This window comes from Lemur catta, chromosome 3 (genome assembly GCF_020740605.2).
Source record: "Lemur catta isolate mLemCat1 chromosome 3, mLemCat1.pri, whole genome shotgun sequence".
In the NCBI taxonomy this organism is placed as follows: Eukaryota; Metazoa; Chordata; class Mammalia; order Primates; family Lemuridae; genus Lemur; species Lemur catta.
The window spans coordinates 97683579-97694882 of NC_059130.1; the positions used below are offsets into that span (position 1 = coordinate 97683579).

At 56.1% G+C, this 11304-nt stretch overlaps 1 protein-coding gene across 2 annotated transcripts; it reads left to right on the forward strand.

Moving 5' to 3' along the window:
- The first annotated feature begins 1681 nt into the window (after positions 1–1681).
- Positions 1682–10626, forward strand: HPCAL4 (hippocalcin like 4). 2 transcript variants are annotated; one of them, XM_045548172.1, is made up of 4 exons: positions 1721–1841; positions 7557–7726; positions 7867–8082; positions 9328–10626. In XM_045548172.1, exons 2-4 carry the CDS (start codon positions 7565–7567, stop codon positions 9523–9525), a joined length of 576 nt encoding a protein of 191 aa, XP_045404128.1. In that variant the 5' UTR covers positions 1721–1841; positions 7557–7564; the 3' UTR covers positions 9526–10626. The 2 variants fall into 2 exon arrangements, with proteins under 2 accessions (XP_045404129.1, XP_045404128.1); XM_045548173.1 differs by lacking the exon at positions 7867–8082 and having other exon boundaries at positions 1682–1841.
- The last annotated feature ends 678 nt before the right edge of the window (positions 10627–11304 follow it).

Sequence of the window (11304 nt, forward strand, 5' to 3'; positions counted from 1 at the left end):
GACTCCTGTATCAACTCCCACATTTTATAAACTGGGAAGCCCAGAGTAAAAAAGGTCTAGCCCACGGTTATAAGTGAAATCACTGGCAAAAATGGGATCCCATTTTAGGGTTTCTGATACCACTTCCAGCAACCTAGACTGCCTCTCCCCACTTCCTCATGTTTTGGATTACCATTGACTGTGAGCAAGCACAGTTCTTGCCCATCTCTGGGTTCCTGGGGCCCAGAGCAGAGAGAGTGCCTGGGGAATGAAAGGGATTTCAAACATCTGTTCTGTGTGAGTCACCAACCCATGGTGCCAAGGATGTGGCTCCTACCTAGTGGATCCCCTAGCCCCCTGCTAAGGTCCCAGAGAGAAGACATAGCCAGCAGCCGGGAGAATGGGTAGAGCAAAACCGTTTCAAGAGGTGAATGGTGCGGTTCCTAAAGAAAAGGGTCGCCCACTGGTTCCTCCCCAGCGATCCCGGCCCGAGAATCTCTGGGACCAGCCCCAGAAGCCTCGCCTCCTCCCTCGGCAGGTCTGTCCTCGTCCCCCGTCGCCCCGCCCACCTCCACAAGCTCTGCTCAGACAGAAGCCCCACCTCTTCACCGCGACTCTGCCGCGTCCCCACCCATTTGACCAATCCCCAGACGCCCTCCCCAACTTTTGACAGGTCCTTAGAAGTTCCTCTTCCGCACGTGGCGCGTCCCGGGATATCTGCTCCCCGCCAGCCGGCACTTGGGCGTAGAAGTGTTCCTTCCCTCTGCCTTGGGCCGGGCGCTCTCAGACGCCAGTGCAGCCCGGGCGGCCAGGCTGGGCTTTGGGGAGACCCCCACGGGCGGGGAGGAGGTGTTCCCGGGGCCCTGAAACCTTCCAGACCCGCTCAGTGTAAACCGCGTCGAGTTTGTGTCAACATCCGAGGTCGGAGCCTGGCGGCGGCTGAGGACCAGCTCTGTCTACGGGAAGGGAAGATGGGAGGGTGGGGAATGGAGGGGTCCACGGGGTAGGCAGAGGGCTCCTTCTGGGGGAGAACGCGAGAGGCCTCCTGGGGGGTCCGTGAGAAATAGGGAGGGCCAGTCTGGGGAGGGACCGGAATGAAGGGCTGGAGGGGTGGCTGGAGGGAACCAAAGACTAGCGTGGGGCTGGGCAGAGGCTGAGGACTTCGCCAGCCTACTGCGCTCTCCGCGCACACCCACCGCCGTCCGCTCTGCACCCTGGCGTGAAGGGAGTGGGTGCGGGGGAGCGCGACCACCCCATCTCCTCCCTCCCCCACCCAGCTACTCGGCAGCTCCCTTTGCCCCGCTCCAATTTAGGGTGGGATATGGGTGGGGGGGGGTCTCATCTTGTGACTCATCCCCTCTTCCACCCCCGCCCCGCTGGTGCCCAGGAAGGCAAAGCTTAGAGATTTCGCTGTGATTCTTCCGTTTCCATAGCAACGTTGCGGTTGTTTTTTGTGAATCCACTTCAACCGTCGACACTTTTCACCCCCGATCTTGAGCCATGGCCTGAGCCTCAGGGCAGGAGTACGGGGGAGTACAGCCCTCCCCCTTCCTAGCGACTCCGGGAAGGTCAGCACAGGCGGGCGGGGCGCGCTCCTGTGGCCGGGTCTCACTGGCCCCCCATCCCCACCTGAAACCCCGCCTGCCACTCCGCCCCAGAGGAGCCAATAGACGTCCAATCTGCTCAGGGTGGGGCGGGGCTTATGCAAATCGTGCCGCCTTAGAGGCACATAGTGATACAAGAGCAGGGAGGCGGCTCCGGCGCGGACCTTGGAGAGCCCAGTCGTCCGCCCGCTGGCCAGCCTCGATCCCCGCGGCCCGCCGAGGCTCGGAGCCATCCAGCGACCCGGCGAGTGGCCTCAGGTAACGCGGGTGGGACTGGGCCCTCAAGGCAACCCCGCCGGGCGGAGGCTCTGGCCCCCTCCCCCTCCACTCTCCATTTCCATCCTTATCTCCTGCACCCTGATTCGTCTCCCTGACCCCTGGTTCCGCCATAGGCAGCAGCATCTGGAGGGCCTGCCCCCGGGCAGGGGACCATCGCCTCGGTCCAGGGACCACGGGGCCAGGGACGGAGACAGAGCTGCCTCCTTATCCCCAGCTCAGGTAAGAACCACCATTGCTCTGGTCCCCAGCACACACACACACCTGGGGGTGTGGTGTCACTGGTGCTAGAGGAGGCGCCAATCACCCTCCCTCCTGTTGCCTTTGGAGGTGGGGAGTCCCCAGCCCCATGGCAACCACCCACCTGCACAGGGAGCCGCCACCCACACCACCCGGCCCCACCAGCACCTCACACACTTCACACCTCTGGCCCCTGGTCCCAAAGACAGCCTCCACCTCCAGAGAGCCCAGTTCCTGCCCACACTGTCCCCTGCACTGTCCCCATTTCCCACTCCAAAGCAGACAGAACTTACAGTATACCTGAGAGAGGGAAGACCTCCCTCCCCCTAGTCCTCGTCACAGACACTCACTTGACAATCTCCCCCCATGGCCCCCAGGGCCTGGCAGAGGCCCCATATTTGGCCTCCCATACTGGTTGGAGGATGAACCAGGGCCGCCATCCGCCAGCAGACCACTGTACCCTGTCAGCCGCTCCCAAGGCCCCAGCCTCCATGCCTCCTCCATTCCCCTCACCCCTCACAGCCAAAGCACCCAGTCCTCCCATTCTACCCCTCCAATTTCTTTCTAATTCCTATGTGCTCTGGCCTTCTTGTGCCTAGCTGCTCCCTCTCTCCCATCTTCCTGTGTCCTCCACAGGGACCCTGCCAAAGCTCCATGTGGGCTGTGTCATCCCTTGCTCTAAGGTGGCCTGCACCTGGAGGGTGGAAGAGCTGGGTTCAAATCTTGCCTTTGCCTCAGTTGCTGTTTCACTTTGGCCAAGAAACTTCTGTCTCTGATCCTTCATGAAATGGGGACGGAGGCAGGAGAGAGGGTGGACTGGATGAGATGCTCTTCAACAGCCTTCTAACAGTGACACACTCTGGTTCTGTGGCTGATTATGGGAAAATAGGACCCTGAACCATGTGGACATTTCAGAGAGGATGCCTGGAGGCCTTCAGTTCTTGCTGAAGGGACATTCCTTCTTACCCAGGCCTAGGTACAGGCCACCCCCTCCCACACACTCTCCAGGATCCTTCATTAGGAGTCAGTCCCTCCTAGATTACCAGCCCATTCTGGCAGGGACAGCTCCAAATTGGAGGTGGCCAACAGGGCCCACCCTTCGTTTGTTATCCCCTGCCTCTCACTCAGGAGAGGGAGAAGACTTGGTTGGTGCTGCTGTTGCTGTTGCTTGGAGAAGAGCAAAGGGAGGAGAGGAAAGAGAGAAAATCTCCTGACCAGGGAGCTGTTGTCACTATGGCAACCGCCTCAGCACCAGCTCCTCTGAAGCTGGGTGAGGGTGTGGGATTATTGCCTCCTTCAGTCCCTCCCACTCCTGCTGCCACCTCTCCATTCAAAGCCCACAACCCCGAGCCCTCTGGAAGAAGCCTCTGATCACAGAGGGGCAGTGGTTTTGTGTATGAGGGGCAGTGCCAGCTCCTTCACAGCTGCAGGACAACCCTCAAGAGGTAGGCAGAGGAGCCTGCCTGTGTTCAGCAGGGCCACAGCGTCAACAGAACATGCCCTCAGCTGGGTTCTGGCCTTCGTTTTGTTGATGGGCAGTGGTTGACCTTGGGTGAACCCTTCCTTTTCCTGGGTCTGGGTTCCATTGTCTCTGAAGTGGGTGTGATAGCAGGAGACCAGAGATAAACAAAGCAGCCAGACATAGTTCCAAGGAGGGAGAAGGGGGTTCTGCACCTCTCAGGTAGTCCACCAAGAGACATTCATTGAACATCACTGTGTCCTAGGCACTGCCATTAGGTCTCTACAGGGCAGTTCTGTGCAGGCACAGAGGCAAGAACGGGAACCACATGGGCAAGAGGGCAAACTCAGGAAAAATGGGAAAAGCACTTTTCTCACTGTCCAGGCTGCTCAAAAGCAGACTGGGTCATATTGGGAGGGGATAAGCTCCCTGCCATTGAGCAAAAAGGCCTGGAGAACTTTTTCTGGCTCAGGCAGGATTAAATGCAAAGGCCTCTCCCAAATCAGGCTGCATCCATGCCAGCAGGTGAGGGTCAGAAAGCTCTGAAGTCTACACACTTGTCAGGGCTCAACTCCATGGTCTGCCAAGGTCTGCTCATGCCCAAAGAGCCGAGCCCATGCTGCTGACGGTCCAGGCTGGAAAAGGCTGATCATAAGGAAGGGGACTTCAGCCAGACCCCAGAGGCTGCTTATGGCTTGTGTCAGCCCAAAAGAAAAGAAAGGATGTTAGTGGAGAGGAAAATAGCTAAGCAGATAGGTGAGGTTGGCTCTGGCTGTGGGAAGCCTGGCTTGAGAGGAGTATGCACCTGCAAAGGGGGCAGTGGGAGGTGAAACTTGACAGGTGGGTACCTTGAGACCCGATTCTAGAGGATTCTGGAGTTTCAGGGGGCCCATGGGCATGGCCACCTCTAGCCTATATTATACTTCTGGGCAAAAAAAAAAAAAAAAAGCCATTACCTTGGAACAGAGGAATCAAAAGAAACACACTTCTCATGAGGCAGGAGAGCCCCATGGGGCAGGCATGGCTTGGCACACAGAGCCCTGGCTGGATTTCAGGCCCCTTGGCTGTGCCCTGGCTATGAACATAGTGAAGGTTCCAGGAACACTTCAAAATAAGAAACGACAGGACTGGATGGGAAGTTGGACCTAGGGAAAAGGGAAAGGGGAAGACTGAAGGTAATTAAGCTTGTGTTTCCTCCCTACTCCCGGGGGAGGAGGGAGAGAAGGAAGGGGCAGTGGAGAGAGTCTGACCATCTCAGATTGAGGGTGAGTCTGGCTGTAGACTTGCTGACCCAGAGGTGCTGGTGGGCACCGCTAGGAAAAGATATCTCCTGGGTATCAGAGCTCCTGTGGCCTGGAGCTCAGGCCAGATGGTCCCACTGAGGCCAAAAGGAGATCAGAGCTAAGATTTTCCCAGAGGCAGGTGGGGATGGAGAAGGTCTGTGCTGCACAGGAGCAGCCATGATTTGGAGAGGGTGGTCTGGGCAGGTGGTGTGGATTCGGCCGAGTGCTCATTTAGACCCTTCTGCTGTGTGACCCTGAGCCAGTTTTCTGCAATCTCTCAATTCCAGTTTGCATGAAAGTGAGGGGGTGATCTTAAAGGGCACTGCCAGCCTTGACCTCTGACAGCAGCAGAGAGGATGAGGAGAAATGAAGGAGGAGGCCTAGTCCTCACTGGGTCTGGGACCGAATAGGGGCAGGGAACAGGTAAGGCCCCGGGAGACAGAGAATTGTGGAGAAGGCAGCGCAGGGCAGGGAGGAGGAAAGGGGCAGAAGGTGACAGTGCCACACACAGAGAGAGGTGTGCACTCTGACAGATTTGCAGCCTCATACATTGACGCGCTCCCACACACAGACCCAGCCTCTCACGCAGACACTCAGGCACATCCCACAGGAGACAGCGGGAGAGGCTCTGCCTCCCCCCACCAGACACCTCTGCCTGTGGCTTCTCCGGCTTCCTTGACTATACCCAGAGCCTTCAGAATCCTTTGGATTTGGGGAGAGGGATGGAGCCTGCCTCCTTCTGTCCATGGATGTTCCAAAGGCATCCTTGCCTCTGGCCCCAGTGCACTGTTTTGGACCCCACAGCCCCAGGTTCCTGAAGATGGCATGCTTCCCCCTCCCTGGCTTCTCCTGAGGTCATAGGATTCCTCATCCTCTGGGTGTGGTAGATGGGGAAGGATGTTGCTACCGTCACTGCTCCTTCATCTTCCGCATGACTCAGTAGAGGATTCTGAGGCCCAGAGATAACCTGTAACTAGCTCGAGGTTGCCCAGCAAAGGAGGGGCATGGAACGGACCAACCTCAGATTAGAGTATTCCCAGCAGTAAGGATTAGAGGCTACACTGGCAGGGGGGTGAGCTGTGGAAGTGGAATTCCTTCTGCCAGTCCCAGGGCTTCCTTTTCCCTGGGGAGGGGGCCTGGCTCTCTTCCAAAGAGATTCTAGGCAGGTCAAAGGCAGCTCCCAGGCCATGTCCTGCGAAACTCAGGCTCCGGAGGAACATTCCTCTCATGGTGGTCAGACAGAAGTGTCTACCCAGCCTTCAAGGCCTAGCCAGGCCTCCAGGGGAGAGGCTGTACCACCCTCTGCAAACACTTTCCCTGGCACAGGCCACTTGAGGGGCTCATGTTCCAGCAGGGGAATGACTCTTGATCTTCCTCAAACCTGCTTCTCAGTAACAACACCTCTATCCATTGAGCCCCAAATCTAAGCCTCTGCCCCAACTCCTCTGTCCCTCTGATTGCCGCATCTAATCAGTCACCAAGTCTCACCAATGCCCACTCCTAAAGTCTCTTAGTCCACACACATCTCTCCACAACAACTACCCTTGCCTCGTCATCTCTCGCCTGGACTGTGTAGCAGGCTCCTCCTTGCTCTACCTACCTGTCCCCACCCCACGTCATCTTGCACACTGTGGCCAAAGGCAAAATTATAAAACACATACCTTCTTTCTCGGTTCCCAGAGTCTAGGTCAGAACCTGGCATATTGTAAGCATTCTGTTAGTGTTATGGAATGACTGTGATCTTCCTAGTCCTTGCTTTAAAACTGCCAGGAGCTTCTGTCCCTACAGGTAAAGTCCAAACTCCTTGGCATGGATTGCAGGCCCTTTGCAATCGGCCATCTACCTCTTTGATCCAGTTATGAGTTATTGAAGGTTGACTTGTGTCTGCTTTATCTCTATCACCCGCACAGGGTCTAGCACACCGTCAACTTCAGTAAATGTTCAGGGAATGAATGGGTTAATGAAAAGCAGAATGTCATCAGGGTCATCATTGCTACAGACTGGGATTTCTGTTTGTACAGAGGAAGGAGGGAGAGAAGCTTCCTGTTGGGGTGGCCCTGGAAGGCCCTGAGGAAGAACGTGGGAGACAGCACCAGGGGACACAGGAGGAGCCTGCTTCAGGTCCCTGGCAGGAGAGGAGCCTGCCACGGAGGGTGGGGGCTGAGTGCAGAAAGGCCTGACTAGCAAGGAGAGGAGCCAGGGCTTTCTTCTACAGTCCTGGGGAGCCATGGGAGGTGCGCACAGGAGAGGAGAGGATCATGACTGTGCGTGCTGCAGCGTCAGTAGCAGGAGAGCTGAAGACCCGGAAGCTGGGGACCCCTGGGCGCCAGGAGAGGAAACTGCTGCCTGGGGGAGGGGAGGGACCTGCTGTAGGTGCCAGAGGAAAGGAGTGTCATGAGGGTCAGGGACCACCCCCTGTGTCGGAGAGGGGACAGGGCATACTGCTGAGGGAAGGTGGGCTCTCCTGTGGGAAGAGTGGGGTGAGGGATGGAGCCTCGCTTAGGAAGGCGGGGCTTGTTGGGGTGGTACTGTGGGAAAGGGACCCTGGTGTTGGAAGGAGGGACCCCGGCTGTGGCTGCGGAGAAAGTAGAGCTTGTTATAGGAGAGGGAGGTGTTGTGGAGAAACGGAACCCTGTCTGTCATAGGGGATCTCGGAACGCTGCTGAGGCGAGGGCCTTGCCTGGACCAAGTCGCAGGGAGCCCTTTGTCCCCCAGGCCCCGCCATGGGGAAGACCAACAGCAAGCTGGCCCCCGAGGTGCTGGAGGACCTGGTTCAGAACACGGAGTTCAGCGAGCAGGAGCTGAAGCAGTGGTACAAGGGCTTCCTGAAGGACTGCCCCAGCGGCATCCTCAACCTGGAGGAGTTCCAGCAGCTCTACATCAAGGTGGGCGGGCAGGGCCAGGCGCGGGGTCGGGGTGGGGGGGGTTGGCAGCGGGGACGGCGGGGTTGGGGGCGGAGGCGGGCGCGGAGGGCAGGGCAGGGCAGGGCCGCCGCTGCGCCCCAACGCCCCGCTCCCGGACTCAGTTCTTTCCCTACGGCGACGCCTCCAAGTTCGCGCAGCACGCTTTCCGCACCTTCGACAAGAACGGCGACGGCACCATCGACTTCCGGGAGTTCATCTGCGCTCTTTCGGTCACCTCCCGCGGCAGCTTTGAGCAGAAACTCAACTGGGCCTTCGAGATGTACGACCTGGACGGCGACGGCCGCATCACGCGCCTGGAGATGCTGGAGATCATTGAGGTGCGCCGGGCGCGGGACCGGGATGGGGGCGAGGGGCGGGCGCCCCTGTCTCCAAGCCCGCCCTGCGCGACACCGCCCCCGCCAGCCACCCTCCCCGCTGCCCCCTGCCCTCCTCCGTGGCGCCTCCCAGCACCCTGTGGCTCATGGCAGCCCTGCGCTAAGTGCTGTACCCGACAGCCCGATGCGGGTGGTACTGTCAGGAACCCCATTTTACGGATGAGGAAACGGTAGCTAGTAGCGGTTCTGACCCAGAGCCTATGTTCTTAACTCATTCATTCTTTCAACAGATGTGCATTGAGTGCCTGCCACTGTGCCAGGCACCGTTCAAAGTTCCTGCTTTCGTGGGACATTCCTTCTAATGAGAAAAATTTTTAAAAGAAGTAAATAAGCCTATGCGGTGTCAGGCGATAAGTGCTATGAAGAAAATAAACCAAAATAAGGGGAGAGAGTGAGGGAGGAAAAGTTGATTTTATAGAAGGTGAAAGGTGAGCAGCAACCTGAATAGGGGAGGGAGCTAAGCCCTAGGTGTCTGGGGAGAGCAGTCTATGCCAGGGAGCCGCACCTGCAGGTTGGAGTGTGTGTGGAATTCGAGGAGTGGCGAGGGTGCCAGGGTGGCAGGAGAGCAGTGAGTGAGGGGAGGGTGATAGGGAGGTGGTCAGAGAGGGAGCCAGGAGTCTCATAGACTGGGGTAGAGATTTCAGTTTTATTCTGATGAAGGTAATGGAGGGAGAAAAGGCTTGGGGTCGGGGGTAGGGGTAGCAGAAGCAGGGGACCAGTTAGGAGACTCCAGCCTTAGTCCAGTGGCCAGCTGAGGGAGGCTGCAGTCACAGAGGGGCAGTGGAAGTGGGAGGGAGTGCTTGGATGTGGGGTCTATTGCAAAACTAGGGCTGACAAGATTTGCTGAGGGATGGATGTGGCGTGTGAGGGAAGGAGTGAAGTCAAGAATGGCATCAAGGTTTATGATCCGAGGCTTGGGCAGAATGGAGTTGGTATGTATGGGGACAGGGAATGCTGCAGGAGGAGCAGGCTGGGGTGAAGAGTTGCCTTTAGACATGTTTCATCTAAATAAACATTATTAGTCTAAGTTATGGGATGCTCATCAAATATCCAGTCTTCATGACCATGCATCACCTTCTAGTCTCCTCACCATGCTCCAGTGTTCCCCCTGCCTGCCCCCAGATCCCCTCACTCACCCCATCCTCCCTGCCCCTGTGGGTGTTCATACCTCCCTCTGCACCCTGCCAGGCTATCTACAAGATGGTGGGCACCGTGATCATGATGCGCATGAACCAGGATGGGCTCACGCCCCAGCAGCGTGTGGACAAGATCTTCAAGAAGATGGACCAGGATAAGGATGACCAGATTACACTGGAGGAGTTCAAGGAGGCGGCCAAGAGTGACCCATCCATTGTGTTGCTGCTGCAGTGTGACATGCAGAAGTAGACGCTGGTGAGGGGCAGGGCCCCTGGCCAGGAGGGGCATGGCCACTTCCCAACCTGATGACCTCTCTGGCTGGCCTTCCCTGGGGGAGGGGCACTCCAGCCTCACTCTCTGGCCCACCCACTCCTCTGCCCAATAGCCCTTTCTCCCCTCAGTCAAGATCCTTGAGGGACCACCTCACCTTGCAAAAGAGACAGGTCCTCAGATATCCTGTCATCTAGCCCCACCCCCAGCCTTGGCCCAGAACCAACATCCACTGGGCATAGGGGAGTTGGCTTTCGCCCTAAGAGGCAGGGTTAAGGAGGGAGGCTGGGGTCCTGCTTTGAAATTCTGTCATTCCTGGGATTGTGCTTTATGGAATGTGGTCCCACAGGCCTATCACAAGGCCAAATTGGGTCTGTCCTTTCTGGAGAACCCACATCCCTTAAAGGTGGTCTCTGCCCTGTCCCCTCAACTCTACCTGGCCCCTGTGGCCTCAGCCTTTGGAGCTTTCATTTGTTCTTTCTTCAGCTAATGTTTATTGAGCTCATGTTCAATGCCAGGCATCTCTAAGTGCCAAGGGGGTGGTAGTTTACAAGACACATTCCATGCCCTCTGGAAGCTCTCAGGGTAGTGAGGCAAACTTCCCGTGGTTGGGGTCTCAGGCTGAGATGTCAAGCATAGCTGAGCAGAGGGTGCTGCAAGGCTGCTTAGTTTGAGAGGAGCTATCACGTCTTCCAGCTGGGCTCCACACAGAGCTGCAGAAGGATGGAATGAAAAGCATTTGGATGTTTAGGAGCTGTGTGAATGGAAGTCTTAAGAAAAATGAAATTTATGTAATACCTATTTTTTTAGAACCCTTTGAAAGAGCTAAAGTCATTTTATTAGTTTAGGATGTTAAAATGTACTCTATATTACTTGGTTTCTTATAAAATGATTAAATGAATAGAGAAAATGCTAATTTTCAGGGGAAAAAAGCTGAGAACAAAAGAGGGAAAATACCACCAAATTTACCAGATAACATTTTTTCTTATCAGGCTAAGTCCTGAGCTGTCACCATCAGCAGTTTTTGCTGCTTCTGCTGCTTTCTTTTCATGACCTTTTTCAATTCAACCAACAACTCTACTGCACACTTACTCTGGTTGGGTGCTGGCTGCAGAGATAGAAAAAACAAGGTTTGCCAAGAGCGAGACAAGTGTACACCCCACATCTTGGTAGTTCGTCTCTGGATTTGGTGTAGTTTCAGGGATGAGCTTGTTCTTTCACTGCTACCAAAGCAGAAGGAGTTAGAAGCAAAGGACCTCCCAGCTACTGTTAGGGACTGCATTTATGGGCCAAATGCCTAAAACTGTGCTGGAGGTGCTCCATTTGAAAGGCTTTTTCTAACCCCATATCCTAGATCTGCCAGGTAATTCACCATCTCCCAAGTGCGCTGGCTCTGCTTTCCAATGCCTGCTTTCCAATTTTGGATCCATGAGCTCTACAGCTGCATGCTTTGACTGCCAGAACAACTAATTTTGCTTCTTCAAGTCTTTCGCTACTTTCTCCTGTACTTGTGATCAGAAATTAGCTTTGATGTGCAGCGACAGTTGATTTCCTCTTGAACTTCTGGTGAAAACAGTCTGGTAGGCAGGTGCTGTCAGCCCAGGGTGGGAGTAGGGAAGGATTGCTGAGCCCAGGGCGGAGAATCGCATCTACAGGAAAGAGACACAGCACGCCTCTCACTTCTGAGGGCTTACCTGTCCTGCCTCTCTGCAGGTGAAGACTCTTGGGAATGCTGACCTTTGGTCCTAAGCTCTATTG

Coding starts and splice junctions, on each gene's coding strand:
- HPCAL4 (XM_045548172.1), top strand. CDS start 7,565: ATGGGGAAGACCAACAGCAAGCTGGCCCCCGAGGTGCTGGAGGACCTG. Junction 7,727..7,866: donor TCCAGCAGCTCTACATCAAG/GTGGGCGGGCAG, acceptor TCCCGGACTCAG/TTCTTTCCCTACGGCGACGC. Junction 8,083..9,327: donor AGATGCTGGAGATCATTGAG/GTGCGCCGGGCG, acceptor GCACCCTGCCAG/GCTATCTACAAGATGGTGGG.